Raw genomic sequence first — 22,081 nt, forward strand, 5'->3', positions numbered from 1 at the left:
GAATTTTCTTCCATATTAATAAAAATGGGCATTTTTTTTTAATATCTAGGTTCATTTTTGACATTCTCACTTTTTCAAAGTGCGTTTCTTCCTTACAGCACCCCTAGCCCATATGAGTAGACAGCTCATTGACAGAGTGATGCCAACAAACAGGTTTATCCTTCCTCACGGAAAACCAAAACTGTCAACACTACACAAAATCACATTTCATTTTCTAATTAAATCCTTCTCAAAGACACAATTGATGCTTAGTACTTCCTACTGAAATAAGCAGGTCTTTTAAAATAGTATATATATTTTAAAATAACAGATGTTAAATGGAACTTTTTAAAAGGAACTCAGAAAAGCTGGTTGTAAATACCATCCTGTCTTAATTACAATACTATGAAAATAAGACCACATTTATATATTCAACATTAAACTGTATTAGAAGACAATGGGTTTACATTCACACGACAGTGAGTTACCCATTTTCTTCCATCTGCATTGTTAGCACATTCCTATCACAGAAGTTATTCTTGAAAGCCACATGTTTTTGCATGGTGCAAGTTTCTCAAACAGCAAAATACTCACATGCAAGGCAGAAGGATCTGGCAAAAATTCAGCATCTTCTCCAAAGATAAAATCTGGTGGCAGGTCAGGATAGTGAGCATTGAAAATTATATCCCCTGAAAAGTAGCAAAGAAAAACATTGTTTATATCTTGTCACAAAATATAAAATGATACAATACAATGATACAAAAGATACAATACTATGTCAAAAGGATACAATTACTTTCAGAGAGATAATACAACTTTCATGAGGAGTTTACAAGACCCTTCCACAGGAATGGGTAAACCTCGGGCAAGCCGTGCAGCCGGGGCAGCAGGCTCAAGGATCAAGCCAGCACCAACTCTTCCTTTCGATTGAGTTCACTTCTACAGCACCTAGAAGTGAAGGGACCCCAGAAAAACCCAAACCTGGTGTTTAATTATCAATGTAAATTAAGAATGGAATTTAACCCTGAAATAATCCAAACACAACAAAAAACTTGTTACCGTTTTAAAATTTAACAGAGTATTAACGCCTGCCTTCCTATAACACCCTAAGCACTTTATCCAGACAGCTACAATCATCACACACACACACAGACTGAGTGATAAATAATAAAAAATAAGAACAAAATGATGGTTCCACTTCAGTGTGAGTTCATCAGAAAAGAATGGTACCTCTTCTCAATCACAGGTGATAATTGTGTATTTCTGGTAAGCTCAGAAAGTCTCCAATCTCTGAATTAAATACAGCATCCTACTATTAAAGACAATAAGCTTTTGCCCATAATACAATTTTTACAATTTTCCTCTTCTAGTTAAAAGAAATAAAAAAAAAAATCATCATTCACTTGATTGTTACTAAACAGAGGGAAAAAGTAACCCTTCTTTGATAGCACACATTCACCTATGCTTAAGGTCTCTGCATTATTTCTGTCTATCCTTTCCCCTTCCCCACAGACTCCTTCATGTCTTGTCTGATTTGACACTAGGACAGAGCGACACCTTAGGCTCAACAACGTTTAGGTATCCACAAACCAACAAATAAGCATAAGAAGTCATATTTTCAGAAGCTTTTTATTCTCAATAAAATCTACAGTCACAAGTCAGACTAAAGGATGAAGGGCAAGAAAATGCTATTTCGGTTTTGCTCAAGCTCTTGATACTTCTTCTCAATGCTGAAAATCCAGAGAAACTTAAACTGCAATTAATAGTTAGCGTGGGTAAGATATTGAGCATAAAACAAAAATGATTCTATACATTCAAAGGCATTTAAGCAAGCATAATGGCACAATCCACACCAAACCCAGCTTTAATTTGTCTAAGTATTAGCATTAGTCTCTGCAATGAGCATACTAAGCCTAAAGTGTTCAACACCTAGAATTACCAACTACATTTTATCATGATTTATCAGAATCATTCAATTTTAAATTTCTAGGGTTTTCTGTTTGTTTCATTATATTTGTGACTTGTTGCTTTTGATACAATCGTGCAAGGTAAAAACAAAGTTTTCAATTAAAATTATTTGCAAATTACTGTGTTCAGAGTTTGAGAATTGTTACCATTTTGAAAACAAAAATATGAAAAACTGTAACGTTGTATTCCTCGCTTCACCAGAACRAAACACTTATCTCGTGATTACATCTCCAACACTTGAGCGCGTCCTTCCGCCCAACCTTCAACACTTTATTCACCCTCTTTCCCTGTCGGAGGGCGAGATGTGCAGCCTTCTGCAAAGCCACTGACGACCATCCCAAATCAAGAAATGCAGGAAAAGCCTTCACACTGGGATCACATCCATCTCTTTGTTAAATCCACCAAACCTTACCTGACACAGTGCTGACTGTCTTCATGCTAAAAATGAAATCAGTTATGTAAACTTCCATCCGTCACGATTTATAACCAAGATACCAACTCATCACAGTTGGCACTACAAAAGGCTCTAAATTAACTCGTGTAATCTGCTGACTTGACAGAGGAATACAGAGGCATCATCTCTCCATGGAGAGACTGTTAAAAAGAGGTATTTGACAGCATAAAACACCTTCCTTGGTACCTCTGACACTCCAGAATAAAACTACCTTCCCTTCTACATACACAGCTGAAAAGGAAAAATAYATACTGGAATATATTATTAGAGTCYGGAAAAATAATCTGTAGGTTACTTGCTCAAGAGAGGTCCAGAACACAAGCAAAAAGGAGAGCAAAGGGCAGAAGCAAGTCCTCGCCCCAAGAAAAGAGMGCGCGTGGGCCCGAGTCACACAAGTGCAACGTGATCATTTTAGTAAAATCTCAATTAAAACACCCCAAACATCCTCTCTGCAAGAACCTCCACAAAACCACAGGCTATGCAAAGTAACCTAACCTTGCACAGAAGGCTCACAAGGGCACTGTTAGCAACCCTGTTATGCAAATCCTCAAGTATACAATCATTTGCAAATTCATTGTTACATTTACAGGTAAACATTGGGGCTTACTGGCACAATAAATCGTGATTAGCAAATAACCAAGAAAAGCAGCCTTTAGAAGGACAACCAGAAGGTCATACACCCCTGTTTATTTTTTATTTCGCTTCTAATTACTTCCTTAAAGCAGAAAACCACAGGAAGATAAGATAAATTTATCAAAATAGTTCCAAAAGCAGAAAAATAGATGACACACTGTACAGACCGTTACCGGGAATATTCCTGAACCAGCCAGTGGGGCAGGGAAAGAGCAACTTCCTGCTCTCAGGCCCATAACTAAAAAGCATGTAAGAATCCAGGAAACAGAAATAACAAGCCAAAAAAGAAAAAAGAAAAGCTAAGCTACAAATGAGACAAAAGAATCATTCTTTGAGATAAAGGAAACCAAACCAATKGGTGACAGTAGAACTCAGAGCTGTAATCCACTCACATGAAAAAGGCAGCTAAAATCAGACAGAAGATGACAACACTGTGGCTCAAGAGGTCCCAAAAAAGAACAAAACCATCACAAGGGCAACACATTTTTTAATCACTGTTACATTCTGGATGACAGCACTCGGAGAGGAACATACAGCAGTGCCTGGAAAAGGGAAATAAAAAAAATGTAAAGGGAAGGGGAAAACCAGGCTCCTTTAGCCACAAAAAGCGGTGGAAGCTTGAAGGAAAATCTCAAGTCAGAAACGAGATACAGATTCCAGGGTAAATCAGAAAGACAACAGGGACTGCAGGGTTCATTGGAGCAAAAGTAGAGAATTCAGAAATCCATTACTAACAGCATTTTTTATCTCTGACTATCAGCAACACAATTAAGGCTTACAACTGTTTATACTGAGAACTAACGCTYTGACATTTACCCTGATGTTTAAACAGGGAGGACCTGGAGGTCCCTAAGAATCACAAAACACTTTGTCTCAAACAAGGTGAATCCCTCTCCATAAAGGACCTCGACCTGAACTCAACAGACACGGTTGTTCAGTGAGCAACAAGGGACATACTCGCTTACCATCCAGAGCAGGCTTTGTACTTTCAAAATGGATTCAACCTCTTACTAGACCTCATACCCTTAACAGCATGCCATGGACATTCAGTTTTCTTGGAGCTAAAACTCCTTTTAAAACCATCGGGACAACAAACCAATTTATTTCCAGCATTGATATTTTCTCCAACATAAAGATGTTGAGATCTCCAAGGTCTCATCCTGACTGGAGCTGAGCACCTGTCCAATATAAAATGCCAAAAGCTCAGAATCAATGCGAAAGGAGAATTAGAAATTAAATTTCTAATTCGATCTCAAGAAAATGTATTAACATTACAGACAAACCATTCTTAACATATAGATGTTCAATGCTACCAAAGCCCAGACAATAAACCACTTTACATTAGAGGGACCAAGCCACTGCATTGCCTGCACGTAGGTTTTCCCCTTTTTCAAAAACCAGCAGCGAACCCCTCRGTCTTCTGGAAAACAGAGCAGTTACTTCCCTAAAGCAGAACACCAATAGCTTTCAACACGCTGGCATTAGTGTTCATAAGGTATAAGCACAGTGGCAGCAGTTATGATTGATGACATACAAAGATCTCATCTGTTGCAAAGAGGATGTAACGCAAACCACAAAGGAACACACACTTCAGCCTGTATTTGGCTCCTTGGAGTGAAGATCATGCACTGGAGATCCTTAATATCTTCAGGCACTCTATTCTGGCAGATTTCGCCACTTTCCTTTGCAGCAATATTTTGCCCTTGAAAGATAACACATCTAGCAACAGCCTACAATAGAGCACCTCTGCATCTCTGGTTGCACACCACGGCACTCTTCCACGACTATCGTTAAGATAGATTATTAAAATTTTATTGAATCTGCTGGGATTAGTATTTACTCCACGTGCGGTAAAATGGAATGATGTAGAGCATTTTCAAACATGCAGTGCTGAAATACAGACAAGAACGATTCCTTGAATTCACTACTATTATTAGGTATTTTTTTTTTTAGGTATTTTAGGTATTATTAGGTATTTTTTTTTTACTTCACTATCCAGTTGGTCATAAGAATAAAATATGCAGTATGACTAAACTAGGTGATTTTGTTCTTTGGAAAGGTGAGAAAGTGTTAGGATGCTCTTTCCTTTATTAATTGCTTGTGTGATATTAAAATCATTGGAATTGGATTAAAAACATAATAAAGATAATAAAAGTTGATTTCTTGATAATGAAGTCTAATATATACTACGATTTCTAGGTACTGCAACTGTTGTCATTTAAGAGGCKAGTCTGCACGCCCATGTCCTCACACATGGACATGTTAAACTACTGTTTTCTTCTACAAATCCAAGAACAAGTCCAGCCTCTACAGAGACAAAAAGAATAAAACTTTAAACTCTCAAAACACAAGAATAGAGTCCCTTATGCTAAGTAATCCCATAGGAAACAGGACAGCATTCCCTATGCCAGTGTGATCAAAGGAAGCTTCTTCATTCCATCACAGCTGTGGCCATGAAACAAGTCTAAAGCATCACTGGCTACACCCTGGGTAGGCATCGAGACTTTAAAACAGGTCCAGTCTGCTACTTTATCACCTTTTTTTTTTTTTTCTTTCCTAATGTAAGTGTGGAAAGAAATCTACCTGTCAGAGTAGCTCTCTTTATATAACATAGTCCTTACCTATTGAAGGATCTGAGTAAATTTCTTTACCATATTTTCCTGTCTTGGTAACTGCTAGCACCTAATATGCCATTTTCATCTTTTGGAAAAGAACTATTAGTAAATATATCMAGACATGTTTTGGTACTTTTAGAACAGCTAAAATACTCAGAGGAGTCAGGCAGTGGAGCCCATGTGATCTCTCATACAAACACATAAATAATGTTTCAGACCAACTTCTGGGACAGACAGCTTTCCTTAGAAGTGGCAAATGTAGATTTAAAATATTTTTAATRATATACAAGCTTGACTGTGTTGGTTTTCATTCATAAAGAAGTGTTTCCAGCTTAACGTGTAATATAAAGAAAAACTACCGTAGAAGGAATACATTATTAATACTTAAAATGTCTCAGAGCTACAGCATGTGTATGATACAGTCTCAGCAGATACTATTATAGTAATTAAAAAAAGAAAAAAATTTTATGTTGAACATTTCTACACACAGTAAAAATCTGCATCTTTAGGCAACATCTTTTCACAGAATCACCAAATTACTGAGGATGAAAAGCACATTTGGAGACACTTTAGGAGACAAACCCTTCTTTTGACTTAATTGCAGTATTAGATCAGAAAATCAAAGTGACATTAATCTTGTAAGCTATAGCAGCTAAACTTCAGAGATACCTATAAACGGATAGACTGACTCCTATTGCCAGAGCTTAATAAAGAACGCTCACAGAGGAAGGAAGGAAGRAATACGAACAGTATTTAAGTCACGAGCAAAACTAAATAAAAAGGACATGAGATTGGCTTAGTCATAATAATTTATTTTTAAAAAATGGGGTGGCTGGGGGAGAACTTGTGATATTCATGTTTCCAAATTCTTCACTATATTTAGGAAGGCTATAAACATCTTAGAAAATGAAATTAGATATTTTCACAGGTTGCATATTCTTGGTGCTGAAGTCTTAAAAAAAAAAAAAAAAAAAAACAGGTATCTCACCCCCTTAAAATAGTTAAACACTCTTGAAAAAAATAACCCGGTAAAGAAATAAAGAACACGGCAGCTGGTATAAGGGCCAAGATGCAATAGCAGCAGTTTTTAACTTACATTTGAGTGTTTCTCCAGCATAAGGTATATGTAGCTTAAACCGATCACAGCTGGGTCCCGGCGTCAAGGATGTACATCTAAAAGAGAATGTAAGAATTTGCTAAGATGATAGTGTATAGAAACATTATTTTACAGCGTACAAGCAACAGATACAGTAAAAAGTTGTCAATATTAAAAATATTCATCTTTATAATGATGGAAAAGAAAAAAAAAGGTGAGAAGTTGTGTGAGGCCTGGCCTCCTCTGAACAGTGTTTCCCACTACAGCACGAGAAACTTTTAAATCTGTGCTAATTTTATTTCTTCTTTCTTATTTTAATACAAGAAACATACAGAGAGAATCCCTGTTTTGAGGATGTCATCAAAACAACAGCCATTTACCAGCAAAAGCCATCAAACTGCTGACATTGTATACACTATTTTTCACATACAGTTATGTGCTGAGTATCCCTGCCTATTTTTACCTATTTAACATTTATTTTTCCTCTTGTGGAAAGTCTCACAGTAAGCTTCCAGGTGAGGAGGTTTCAGAACCTGGTGTTCTAGGCTATGGCAACTCAGCATCTAAATTTGTGCTCTGTGAACATTTCGTATCTCCTGCTTGTGTGAAACACCCTGAGTCCTGACTGAGGCGATGAGTGAGCATTCTGCAAGAACACAACAAACAACACTGAAAAGCTTTTCAGCCTCCAGTCCGGAGAAACACAACTTTTTTTCTCACTTTATGAGTCACATACCAAAGATCTTTGAAAACAAAGACCCAACAAATCCCAGATGCAAGAAGAAAATGCAGCAGTCCCTGGGGCTCTCGCCACTCTAGCTGGTGGCATTAACACATCCCAGGAGCATAAGCCTCAGAAGCCCTTAGAGTTTCATTGCTTTCTTATTACCCACAGGTTTTCTTGCCAGAAGTTTTCTTGCTCTTCTACCACAGGGCTACACTTGTTGCAAGCTACATAAAGCTCAAAGTTAAAGACTTGCTAATACTAGATGCAACCAACACTGGAAAACAACGTAGACAGTGGCAAAAAAGGCCTAAGCTCGTACATCAAGTCAGAGCTGTACTACAAACCATGTAACAAAACAAAAGCCATGTTTAATAGGCTAAAAATATGACCAAAAGAGGGGAGGGGAAAAAAAAAAAAAAAGAGAGAGAGAGAGAGAGAGAAAGAAATTAGAAATTAGATAATTTTAGATAATTGGTCTTGCAAATCAAAGGGAAGCAACCTATGTCCTACCTTCTATTTGGAAATGTTCTGCCATGCCTGTGAAAACATAGTGAAAAACAACCTAGAGAAACATAATATAGATACGATTATCAGATGTGCACAGGGCTGGTTGGAAAGCCAATTTCAAGATTAGTTCAAACTTGTTTCATCCATGAAGAATGCACAGATTAGGTTTTCTTCTAATAGACCGCTATTCAGCATTTCATTAGAAGTCTTTGATGATGGAAGACAGACAATGTTTATTAAATCTACAGGTGATGCCAATGTGAGAGGTAACACAGCACACTGGATGACAGGACCTGAGCTGAAAATTATTTTGATGATACGATGCTCCATACTCTTTTTTTGAATTGCATCTAGGTGGAGCTTAGCAAGAGTGGTGAGTATCACTAGTATCACTAAGAGCAAAAGCAGATTTCTTGGATGTGTTTGAGAATACCAAGACTGAAGCCCTAGGGACAACTGCAATAGTAGGTGAGCAAAGCAAACAGGAAGCAGTSAGAAGATTTTAATGAATGTGGATAAATTTGACATCTCCAGGTATGAGATGATCATCTACCTTCAAGTCATTTCTAAGGTTTGCATCACATAAGGCTAATGGTAGGTAGCATTCAAAGAAAGAGAGAAAAAAGCCCCCCACACCTGCTACCACCACCAAGAACCTTTTGCAGGTTCCAAAACATCTCTGCAGCACCAGTTAATATTTAATGGMAGTTTCTTTCCAAGTCTCACAGGTCACAATCTCAGGCACATTTTTCTAATACCATCAAAATAACACTGTTATAAGCTTTTCAACAGACATAATTTTGGGATCTTACAAATATGCTTCAATCTTTTCTTTTAGCACAACAGGCCATTTGGAAATACTTTGGGGAAAGTATAATATTCTTTAACGTTAAAATAAAAGCCTGATTTAATGGTAAGTGTCCCTAAAAGCAAAACTAAGTACTTTTCTTAAATTATTACACTCCACTAGAGAAGTTTTGAATTTTACTGCTCTAGAAGTGATGGAAAGTGACAGCATTCACAGTCATTTCTGTGCCAAATTACACTCTTCGACTAGGCCGCACAAAAGACTACAAAAACCGCAGCAGGCTGAGCAACCAAGCAAAAATCCTACATACGTCCACTTGAAAGAAGACAGTTTCTTTTCRGTATGAACAGGGAAAGAAGACAACTCCTAAGGCACACTGAAAAATTGATCCAAAATCTAGCAGTGTGTGTGTAACTTTATTTTGCCAGAAAGTCAGACAGTTCTTTCTCACTTGAATTTCCTCAACACATGTAACCTCATATGATTGGAAAGATGTCTACCTAGAAGCCTGCCCTCTATCCTCTCTAAAAATAGTGGATTTTTTAATTTTTTTTTTTTAACGTTTGATGATCTTCTTGGTTCAAGTGGTCCCCATAAAATCATGCTGTAATAAGGTGTTTTGGGGATTAGTTGTTGTCTCATCTTACTAACAGCAAATTAGTACTAGAGGAAACTGTTCACCTACTTGAATTCACTTCAGAATCTGACTTCATGTTAAGATGAACAGAAGTGCCACCTCCCTGCTTCTTCATGATGAACATTATACTGAAGCACATACCTTCATTTAAATCATCAGTATTTTACACAAGAAAGCATCCGTGTACCCTAAGATCTCTCACAATGGTTTCTTTATCAAAGAATCATTAGCTTCACAAGTTTCAAGGACCAAAAAATAGCCTTAACTACAAAATATACAAAATACACACACAGATATTCCAAGYAGAATACCAGTAAAGATATAACGAAGAAAGCATTTCTTCTTCTAAAGGCAGAACTCCACCATATTTTTCTGTCATTTGTATACTTTGGTGTAAGAGAAAACCTTGATTGGAAACTCAACTTGAACCATTTTTCGATTCTTATGCCTTTAATGGTTTACTTTTTCCTCTCTTTATAGATGAAAATCTGCTCCATTGTTCTTTAAAGACACAAGATTTAATTACACTTAATTACAAATTCATTGTAGAATTCACAACTGCATATTGGTATATGGTGGTAGTAGCAAGGGAGAATGGAAGGAAGGTGATTTTTTATTTATTTTTTTTTTTTTAAGGAAGCATGGGTGAGGATCACATTTTAGAAAGCTATTTCTACTAATGAAAACTTGTATCACACTGGAACTCTCTGTCACGTTGCACAAACCTTTACAGGCTGTCAGAGGCCTGGAAATACACAAGAAAATACTAAGCAGCTGCTGCTGAAAAACAGCAGATCTAACCAAAATTCTGTCAACTGAGCAAATTCTGAAATGAGAAAAATAGTCCAGTAAACACTTCTCCTTTTTATATAATGGCAGAGAGATACACAGATTATACATATATAAGATACAGGAACTTACATTTAAGATATAAAGCCACACACCACTGCTTTGGGGAAATATGAAAATCCACTTACATTTAGACTGATTGCTGCTTAAATGGATATTTTCATTTTAAAATCAGAAAAGCAAATACATAATTATTCCAATTATTCCAAACACCTGTCCAACAGCTGAATCCACCAGTTTCATAAAACTTGTTTCCATCCAAACTGGTTCGTTTGAACCTCAGGAATTGAACAGTGACTACTCTGGTCCTGCAATAGGGATGTTCTTATTAAATTTGAATCCTGTTAGTACTGGTGATACGCCATAACTGCAACAGCATTTCAATCCAGAGTTGTTTGGTAGCCCTGAAGGTGCCTCCAGTGTTAGACACATTCCAAAGAACTTCACTTTCTATAAATGCTGATTTTCCTGTAAATAAATATTTACCCTTAATTATATGAAGGACATTATGCTAACAGAAATTTCAGAATAGGATACTAGCTAGAATATACCACCAACAATCCTTCAATAGGATACTAGGTAGAATATACCACCAAGAAAACAATCCTTCAATCTCCTTCTGTATCCATGGGCATATCTGCATTTTGTAAAGTCTGAAGCTCAAATAAGTGCTTAAAAATCAGCTGACAGCTACCTACTTTCCCTGGCAGCTTGTACAAAATCATCTAATGATGACTATCATTAATAAAACAAATTAGAACAGTTGTATCTTTATTAAGAGTTTGCCAAAACAGATGTGCCAAGTGGGAAAGCTGCCTGCTTCTAGAACTAGGACTTAAAGGACTTAACCTCAAACCTATTCTGCATTTGCTGCAATTTCCAGTGGGAAAAGTCCTGCAACCTCSCCAGCCTCTGCCGGACATGGACACTCAATGTAGCTTCAATTGGGACAACTCCAGAGACGGAAAAAGAGGAATCACATCTGTACATAATTTTGAAGCCATCTCAGAGAACTTCTGTACTAAATGCCAGTCAGTACCAAACCACACGATGRGGATTCTTTTGGTATCAAGGGTTCCCTGTTCATCTTCCCTAGGAAAGTTTTTTTTAGAACGGTTCCTCAATCACAACCATAATGCAGGTTGGAAAGGAGCTCAGGGAGCTAATTGTGATAAAAATTACCAAAAATAAATAGCAAATAACAAAAGACAGCTGTCAATAAAGAGGCAGCTTTATAAACACRTATTACAAGCAAAGTTGTTCCTTTTGTAAGATTCTTATACTCTTGCAATTGCCTTTAACTCCCCTTAACAACTGCACACGTACATACACTCTACAGTCTCCAAAGGAATATGACAGAAACAGTAAAGGGGAAAAGAATGACTGAAAAACAAACAAAAAACTTACAACGGGACAACTATTATAATACACAYTCCAGTAGACTACATTTCAGTAAATAAACAATTGAATTAACCTATACTATTAACATATACTACCTTTTTGTCATAAATTCCGACCAAGAAAATGCCCAGCTTCACATACAAGTTCAGCTGGATCCTAAATCTTTGGAATGAACAGGCAAAATTTGAGAGAAGCATATGAGAAAGTTGGAAGATATGTCCCCTGGATTTACTTTCTTTCCCTYCTGTCAAATTCCAACTCCTGTTTGGTATTTTCACAATTTGCACTTGATTACCTGCTAATTGCAACAAGGCAGAACCTAATAATCAGCCATAGGCCACCTCTACCCTTCACTAATGTGAATTTAATTCACATTAATCGCAGTCTACCACCTGCAGCTTCAGATCCTTTCAGTGCTCACAGGAAGAGCATATTCATACCGAAAGTTTCAAAAGCTGAGCTATTATAAGCAAGATTTTTATTAAGTCTATAAGCATTGCTCTTAATACCATCCTTAATAGCCATTATGGCCCTCAACTTCAAGGGTTTTGCAAGAAAAYAAACAGTTCTGAAGTGAAATGCTGTGAATAGGTACTAGGAAAAACACAAGGACTAGGAGTAYAGCCCATGTTTACATATTTTACTGTTTAATAAGCTAAATACATGATTAAAAAAAGAGTCCAGTGACCATACATCCTTTCTTTTTACCTTTCACTTTCCAAAGATTTTTCCTAATTGCATATTTTTACAGCTCTCTGGTCAGGTACCTCTAAGTATTTGATTCGCTAATTTTAAACTCTTAGAAGCAAGTAATCAACCAAGCACCAATTTAGCAATTCAATAAGAATCACAATAGCCCAAAAAATGCGCAGACAGCAGGCTATTARTACAAAAAGTTATTATAAATATTGTTATTACAGAACATAATATAATGTATTTTCCTGCTCCAATGAAAATAATCAATGGCAGAAGTACGCAAGTTGTAACCCAATTTTTATTCAGGAGATTGAAACAAAAATCACAAAAGATGAAAAGATAGAAAAGACAGGGACATGTGAAACTACAGCCACTATGAAATTTCACTGGAAACCAAAATTAAACATGAATAATCCGAGTTTTTCAGTTGAACAGAGAACTGACCAGAAGTAACAGGAATTCTGCCAGGTTTTTGGCTTAAGAATATTTCARTGTTGCATATTTTCCTAAAAACAGTAATTTGACACAGAGTTTTGAAGCAGGTTCCCAATTAGATTTCTGGTGTTCTCCATGGAGCTACCTTTACAACAACAACAACAAAAAAGGAAGTTTTATGACGAGTTTTTATCTCCTGCAGTGAAGCATAATGCTGGGAACTAAGCAAGACACTTATCATAATAGCAGAAAGTCCTGGGCAGAAATCAGCAGTATATTGATGTAAGTGTGCAGTGAGTTAACAAGGYACAGATAGCCAAAATATACATTTAAGTAACCTGTTATAGTATTTCTTTTCAGCTCTATTTGTCAGGTAAATTAGTACTATGTCACGTCAAGCTCTCCCTAAACAAATTGGGAAGGGAACAGTTGGCATCCGTACCAAAGAGTTTCTTCATTTTTATCAAAGCACAAAATTGAAAGAAACTGCATTCAATTTTTGCAAGGTCAGGCAAGAAGTCACTCACTGTCCCAACCTCAAAATATCAGCAGAAAGACACTGTGCAGTAGAGAACTTCAGAAAAATATGTAGTCTTTCAAAGTGGAGGCAAAAGTTAACAAAATTAACTAATGCTACCTTGGCTTTTTTTTTTTTTTTAATTGTTTATTCATAGCATCTGAAACTAGCAAGTGCTTACTAAAAAATCTGAAGCACCGTGGGTAAAAAACAGCATTAAAATGCCAACACATTTTTGAAGAATATTTGCAGAACCATCAACAATGTGCTCTACACTGAAAATCAAATCTTTATCAGGTAGATATTTTCACTTTGTTTTTCCAACAGACAGAAACAAAACCACAAGAACCCAAATGCAGAGCCAGGCCATCTTCYTGGGACAGCAGAAAAAGTGCTGTTCCACTCTAAAAACTCTCTCACATCGTCTCACCAGCTTCACCTTCTTCTCCCTGTTAAATCTTCCTCAGGAGTGACAAAGTCTCATTGCTAATAGGGAGGYTTCTTGAAGAGAAGAAATACAACTATTACTAGAAACTGGAAGGAAACTGCCTACTCTATGCAAAATAAGTAATAGTTTATAATTTTTTCAATATAGCAGTAAGTCTCAAGAGACTGTATCTTTCCTGGAAGCTATCACATGCTTTACAGCATACATTTTAACTCTGAGCACAATTATTTTAAAAAACGGTTTTTATAATAGCRATTGCATGCAGAAAAGTCAGACTGATTAAACTTCATACTTACACAAAATGTATGTTAAAAACCTACCTATAGATAACTGTGAACAATGGAATGCAAATTTTCTCAACTAACTTGAGCAGAAACTTTCAGTTCAACCTAATCAAAGACAAAACAAGGTGAAACTTTGGAATTTCTGCTGCACTAGTGTAAATTTTCCTTCTTACAGTGAAATACTTTATTTCATGAAATACTAATGTAAAATGCATATTTACATTTAAAAGGGGGAAGCATTCAAATGAAAAGGAAATATCAAACATACTGCAGACCATAACACAAAATCTAAATCATTACTGCTCATGAGGAGCAGGGTAAGCTGTAAGCATCTTACTACAACTCAAGAATGAATTCGTAMGTAGATTTAAAAATCTACTCCAGACACTGCTACATTCTTTTGATCACTCTTTATATCGGTTTCTTTCAGAAACAAAAGAAATTKTAATTGTAAATTTCAAAAAAGTACTAAACAAGTTACAAACAGGTTACAACCTCGCTGCCAGTGGGTACCCAGGAATACATACTCACTCCTTAAGTGAAGAAAGTAACATCCTGAAATTTTGTATCATTGTATTCCTTTTGAAATTTCACCTGCTGCAACACRTTGAACTATTTTTAAAAACAAAATAGTGCGAGAGGCCTACAGCGTAACTCAAGGTTCATACGTGGGCTTTGAGGGACAGATGTAGGTAGAAAAAAAAAGACTCTGAAAGGCAACTACCAGAGATTCAACTTTTGAATCATTGTTACAAGGCACAAAAGAAGCAGCAGCCTCTTAAATAAACAGATTCTACATTATATAATAACTAAATACCCTGTTACGTCAAATTAATCTWATTTTGCATATTCAGTATCTTTCCGATGATTGTATGCATAAACTCTAAGAAAAATACCTTTGCCATAGTTCAGCTGGCAATAAGTGGATTTCAATATCTAATTAAGATGTCATTATTTCAAAGGGACACCGCTGGAGATACTGAGGGACAGTTTATGGCACTGGCTCAATGGGCAGCACTGTTTTCTCGGGGTCTGCAACAAGTTAAAATCCTGTGAAAGAATTAAATTCTTAGATCTGTTCTGACATTTCAAAGAATACCTYTTATTAATGCAACAGAGTGGTCTTCCAAGGTTTTCTTGTCACCAGACTCAAAGCTGCTCTGCTARCAGTGCTACATTTCCAAGGCGAGCTAACACCAAGGTTCTGCTTGTGTTCACTGCGGAGCCCACAGCCCTTTTTACACGAAAAAAAAAATTATAGATACTAGCTTTGCAAACTTGGTTAAATTCTGCCTTGGTAGCTGTGTACCACTGAACTTTTGCTTAGTATTGCTACTGAAAAGTTTCCTTCTTTCTTGGCATGCCATATTGCTGGGCACAGTTAAGGGGGACTCACACTTCCTCCTTAGGCACTCTGCATTAACAGGAGTCATATAATTCCCGTGAATAGGAATGGATCCTCAAGGCCCTACTCAGGCATGTAAATTGTCTGATATAAGGCTGCTTAAAACATCTGTAAAACACACTGACATTATGGAACTTTAACATATTATTATAAAATATTTATACACCCAAGCACTGCAAAAGAGCAGGAGCTTTTCCTTGCCACCATTATTTCAACCACATTTCCCTCCCACTCTCCCGCGCAGAGCAAATTAATATATCATCATACTTCATAGTTTTAATCAAGCATAAGTTCTTTAATGCTGTTCATAAACAAAACTAAGTAGTCAGTAAATGAAAACAAACACAAACAGCATTCTGCACTGAAAAGACACGYCATTTTACTTTTCAAACATTACTAACACTTAAAACAGATCTCCAACACATGACTGCATTTACAAATCAARATCAATTAGCATAAGTTATAAACCTGGAACTCAGCCTTGCACAAGAGAAACAAACGGGAAATTCATCCCATTTGGGGGCTGGAGAACAACAAAAGCAAAGCTCCAAACAGGCAATGCCATGTTTGGAGATGCTACTATATTCAGAATAGCACCATCATTCCATACCAACCACAGCTCCAGTTTCTCAAATTTAAGAAACTGGATGTGATGGACAATAAAAACATCCAAAGCCTTTGGATTTTGGTTTTATATGCACTGTAAAGCACTGGTTTACCAGGGAAGGGAGGCACTAGGCTAATCCCTATTTTTCTACCCAAATTAAGAGGGCAGCACATGACCCTGGAGCAACCATGCAGYCGCCCTCCTTGATGCACTCATTAGTGAGAGCACATCCAGAAGCTTCTAGAGGTCTTCATCATTTTTACTTACTGCCTTAAGGACTTTAGCTTAAAAGTTACATTAGAATCGTATTCTTTTTATTCTTATGAATTCACATATAACAGTTTAGAACTGTTTAAATCATAAAATATTTGCAGATTCTGTAATAAATTCAAGCCAGCCTGCAGTTAGTTTGTGTTTACAGATTCCTTCATATGTCAATAAATGCACAACAACTATTTAAACTTAAGTWTCATGAAACACCAGTATTTAAAAATGGTAATAATTAATTCATTGAGAACTCAAAAACTGCCTCTTAGTTACTTTCAACTATTTAATCTAGAGCCTCTTCCTTACCTTCAAGTTCCATCTTTTAAATGTAAAGCTTGAGTCAGCACCACTGCAACTGAAGGGAGTTTTGCAGTTAACTTCCAGGACCTCATTCCCATCATTCTGCCTTAACTRCACTCCTTTTTCCTTTTGCTTATGCTCCACTTCTCTTTCCCTCTATTTCTGTTTGTTCACACTAGTAGCACTTACTTTAGGCTCAGCCTTCTGCTTCTTCTGGGTTATCACTTTTTTCATGAAAGCGTAAGGAAATCACAGACTTTAATGGGTTAAYTGCAGGATGTGATGTGAGAAAAAAAGGATGACGTAAATCAGTGTTGGTGGCTTTCTTTTTGACTCTTGAAGCCCTGCAAGTTTTTCTTTGGAGGCAGTACCTGGTAGCATTAGAAAACAGGGTGGGTTTTCCCTTGCTAATCCCTTCCTGAACCTCTCAGGAACAGTATCTAGAGCCTGAGAAATCCATTGACTTAGAGATCCCTGAATTAGACCATGAGTTATGGAAGAATATAATCTGTAATTCTGTGATATGCCAATATTATGCTCTTTAAGTAGCTTTATACTGTCTATCTGGTAAGTTACATCCTCAAGTAGTAATTTGCAAGGAATTTCATCATTTTTTATTTCCACGGTTACAYGCTTTTTCATAAACAAATTAAAATCACATACTTATAACAAACACATATTAAAAAAAATCCTGCAAATATAACAAAATCTCCATGAATGAGACATCCGCCTTGAAGGAAATGACAAAGAATTATTTGCTGTCCTGTTTTCAAATAATGTTTAAGAAACTTATTTGTAAAAAAAAAAAAAAAAAAAAAAAACAAAGAACGCTTTAAGAAGTAATTCTCAGAAACACAGAATCTTGATTATACCAATTCCAAATAACCTCAACCCATAAAAACGTCTGAGCATAAAAAAAAAAAAAGAGGCAGATACCAAAGTATTTTTGCATTCCAGAACAAGATAAAAAATTAACATTGCTAACACTTGCATATAACAGAATTGCTTCCTTTAAACAAGTCTTGGGACAACCACCCTCAGGGCTGTACTTTGTGTTCTGGACTCCATKCTCAATATAGTTACTGAAGAATTTGAAACATTGGGTTGAGGGGGTGGTTTGAGTGTTTTCTGATTTTTGGTTAACCTTTTAAAAAAACATTCAAACTTTATCAAAGTAAACTCAAGGTTTTTCAGTAACACCACCGGGCAAAAACTTCAGATACTTTTTAAAATAGYTCTGAGTCAACTGGAAAACACTGGTTTAAATTATTTTTAAAGGCAGACGGTAGAAGCAAATCAGTGGGCACAGAACAGAATGTTTTCTCCCACCTCATCAGCCAATGCCTTCATCACTGAACTACAGCTGTGTTTTCTCACTACCTTTTGCATTCATCTTTCATAGATTCATTAGGAGAGATGTGGGACAGCCCCCATCTCAGCCCTCCTGGAGACTAACTGATGAGAAAACAAGGCTTAGTGTGAATGGAAGGTCACAGCTCTATCACTGCTCAACCTGTGTCATGTAACTTGTAAGCCTAAACGCCAAACCAGACAGAAGCAGCAACAAGGTTACAGCTTCTTGGACCTCCCAGGAAACCTGAATTCAGTCACACCACCTCACGGATACAGCAGGAACGAATGATTCTTTTCACAGTAATCATAGCATAGAATTCAAACCTTTTTCCTGAAAATGCAAGATAACTTTCAAACAGCAACAGCAAAAAACAACCTTCCAAAGTATTCATAAAACCATAAAAAAGTAGCTTACAGAAACACATTAAACAAAGTTTTCAATACTATTTTCAATCAATGTTTAAATAATAGTGATGTGAGGTGGTGTTCAGGATGCTGAAGAGTGGTTGTGGTTTATTAGGCAAAATTTAACATTCAAAAATACGCACCATAAAAGTATATAAAAAAAACAAAAAACAAAACAAACAAACAAACAACCCAACAACACAAACCAGTAGTCTGTGCCAAAACAGTGAATTAGACACCCAGAGAGTCAAAATAATCTCATGATTTGAATTCCATTCTCAAATAAGAACTCGAATCAGGGTCAGGTGCTTACTTTCAGGACAAAGGTATTTCTCACACCTTCCATTTTTTGGATTCTTTACTGGCCACCTTGGGAAACTCCTTACACTGCAGGACAGCCAACGAGAACTCTACTTCTAGCACTGCACTTCCCCCTTGTTTTATTTACAGCAGTTACGTGTGGATCTTTTTTACATGTGCATCTCAAACTTGACTTCTCCTCTGGAAATCATCAGGTGCCCTTCTAGATTGAGAAATAAAGAGGAATTTAGTTTATTTCTAACACTTGGCTCCACRGCCAGCTGATGCACTGATCGTGAGGGATGTCAGATAAATGAAAAGGGGTTTTCTGTTGTTATTTTCTTATTTAGCATACTCATATCTACAGGTAATGTCTCACAAATTTATCTTAGAGTATTTAATTTATAGAAAAGTAAGCTAGTGATAAACAGGAAGGAGTATTCATAACTCTAGCTCACTGCTGAAAAACAGCACTATCAAGTGGCAGTGATGAAAGAGTTTTAACAAGATTATTGTTGCCAACAATGTGACAAATTAAATCCCCACACTAGAAAATGGTAGTAAGACAAAAAAAGAAACAATCTAGCTAGTATGTCAGCTACAGATATACTGGAAATCATATTCACCTGGTAAAATCCACTCCCGTAAATACCTCTGAACTGCTAGTTGGGAGCTGGGTTTTTTCAAGAAGGAACTCACACACTTACCCAGATTTCAAGTCTGTAATCCGTAAACAATTGGTGGCATCCAATCCTACTTTCCCATTTCTGACCACGCTGGAAATAAAAGGCGAGAGGGCTGGCGAAATCCTGTTCAAGGCAACTTCAGGCGACATTTTAATATGTTCCTCTCTCCTGTTGTCTTGAGCTGTACAGGAGGGGCAAAAGAAAAAAAAAACTACTTATTTGATATAAATTCACATATACCGTGTGCTTACTAAAGGAAAAGTTTATGGTTTCAAATGATCAGGAATGCAAAGCATTTGAAATGTAAACAGGTTTATAAAGGAAAAATGAACACAGAGTAATTTTATCCTCTTATTTCAGCAACAGTCAAGGAAGCCCATTTATCCATTACCAACCTAAAATCAGACTCATTTCCTAGGCTCCTGTAGTTAGGATCCTATTCCTAACAAAAAGAAGGGAAAGGGAAACCATCCCGTCCCTGTCCCTCCCCAGTCCAGCTATTGGCGAGATTTTCCCCTCTCTCTCTGAATCCATGGGACTTTTGCTACCACTTGTGGTGGGACCAGGTTTTGAGCCTCTCTMTATATATACATGCGTAAAGTCTAATACAACTACTGTTAGCATAACCATAAACGCCATTATTTTTACATCACTTTGTTAAGTAGCTATATTAAGTAATTCACATTTTTCCATTAAAGGCCAACACACTGCTTTTCATTAAAAGGTAACACTGTACTCTTTAAAAGACATCATCATTCAAAAAACAAACTTAATCAGAAGAGTTTAACACTGCGCAACCCTACTAGTTAAGCCACTAAGGCAGAGCAGTTTAAGAACCTGTTCTGAACATAGACCTGTTCCAGCCCATTGGACATGACAACGTGGACAAATACAGACCGCCAGGAGAAGAGCAAGTAAGGGAAGTGGTAACTGACTACAACACTAGCTTTGTGTGCATCACACCCTGAGGCACTTCATTCCATCTGATAATTAACTGAATTTCGGAGTTTTATAGAAATATAGCCACAAATGTCTCAAGGTAATGTAAATACGGCACTGAGGAGTTGGGTGGAAGAGTCTATACCTTAAATAGGACCGCAAGAGGATACTTTAAAAAAAAAAGGCATGTATTTGAAAAACATCAATTAATACAGCATTTGCTTTCTTACAGAAGGATGCCGGGCAAGCCTTCACAACCACTTCATTGTTCATTTATACTCACAAATAATATGGATTGCTGTATTAGTCCATTTCCTATAGAGCGTGAACAATCCACTGCAATATTTGCAAGTCRATTTCCTAATGCAATATTCACTCAGTTACAAGTATTAGTGGGCAATTAATGCCTTTCCTAGAAGCTGATTGCTCTCTATAATTGGTAGCAATTACATTCACTTGATTTATAGACATATCTCCTAAAAAAACACTCATACTGAGGTACTGTGAACCAACCTTCAAGAAAGTAGAATTATCCTAGCTGTCCTGAAAGTATCTGAACAAAGCAAAAACACTTTAAGGGCAAATTAAAATACTACTAAAGGTAGATTTCCTACATACAATAGTTACCTTTAATAGGCTGTTTTTCACATTTTACAGAAGCTAAAGAAGCAAATGAAATATCTGTGTGCATATATACACATATATTCTCTTCATATGGATAGATGTATCACAATGGACATTGGACAACAGCATAAGTTTGCTTAGCAAAGACCAGCAGCCGTTTAAGATGATTCCTTCTGTTTCTTACTTCTTTCCTACCAAAAATTCCTGCCTAGTTACCTTTACTCTTCCCCAGAGGGACTAGCAGAAGAGAACACAAGCCCACACTTGACCTCTTTCAAGGCAAAGCCCAGTGGCTCAGCTACAACTGCAACAGGTTTACACCGAACTGATGGATTTTGCTGAAACGGGGCACCCGTTTCACTCTGCCAGCTCCCTGGTAGAGAGAGAAGCTTGAGGCAGAGGGGCAGGCCGGACAGCTGAAGGTTGGCACTTGTCAAACCAGAGCAATGTGACATCGTGCTAAGAGAGAAGCTCTCTGACATTTCTGGAAGTGAACGTCACACAGTAAGTTTTGAAGACGTGACACATTTGGGGGGTAATAGCCATTAAGAGGGTAAAACTTTGTGGGATAAAAAATGCACTTGGGGGACAAAGCTGGATACAGACAGGCACAACGGGCTACTCGATGACATCCCTTATCTCTGCACTAACAAAGCGCATAGGTATTGTCAAGACAAGGCTCGGGCAACTCCTAAGCATTTTCCCGCTGGTTTCTTGCGCCATATCTTTCAGCTCCGCAGCCACACAGCGAAGTGTCACTACCAGCGAGACTGGGTGATTTGTTTTGTAAACAAGGGGATTTACAAACTGCAACACAAGCAGCAGCATCCCCTTAAGTTCTAGTTCTCACACACATCTATTTTTTTTTTCCCCCTCCCAGCTTAATCTTCCTGCAGTGCCGGAGGCAGAACACAAACACACCAAACTAACCCAAGGGCATAACAATAATAATATTGAAATTCACTAGAGTGCCCCCCTCAAAGTATTAGAAAGGAGCAAACAAGTTCGCAGCTTACTCCAGTCGGGCTCGGAGCCTACAGGGAGCGGCCGGGACCCGGAGCCGGGCCGGCCCCGGCCTGCGCTCCCCGGCAGCCCGAGCGCGCGGGGCGGCCCCGGCGCCCGGCAGCGCCCCCGGGCTCAC

General features: G+C 37.3%; 1 protein-coding gene across 1 annotated transcript in view; it reads right to left on the reverse strand.

Annotated features, from left to right (window-relative positions):
- The window catches only part of BABAM2 (BRISC and BRCA1 A complex member 2), a 155,343-nt gene extending 133,337 nt beyond the window's left edge, over nt 1-22,006 (reverse strand). The window contains exons 1-4 of the mRNA XM_026046226.1: nt 21,957-22,006; nt 19,399-19,558; nt 6,746-6,822; nt 574-668 (exon numbers count right to left, since the gene is read on the reverse strand). Coding sequence (XP_025902011.1) covers nt 574-668; nt 6,746-6,822; nt 19,399-19,526 — 300 coding nt within the window. The 5' untranslated portion in view covers nt 19,527-19,558; nt 21,957-22,006. The remainder of the gene's footprint in view (nt 1-573; nt 669-6,745; nt 6,823-19,398; nt 19,559-21,956) is intronic.
- Between the last annotated feature and the right edge of the window lie 75 nt (nt 22,007-22,081).

Source organism: Nothoprocta perdicaria, unplaced genomic scaffold (genome assembly GCF_003342845.1).
Source record: "Nothoprocta perdicaria isolate Ctin4 unplaced genomic scaffold, notPer1 scaffold_43, whole genome shotgun sequence".
In the NCBI taxonomy this organism is placed as follows: Eukaryota; Metazoa; Chordata; class Aves; order Tinamiformes; family Tinamidae; genus Nothoprocta; species Nothoprocta perdicaria.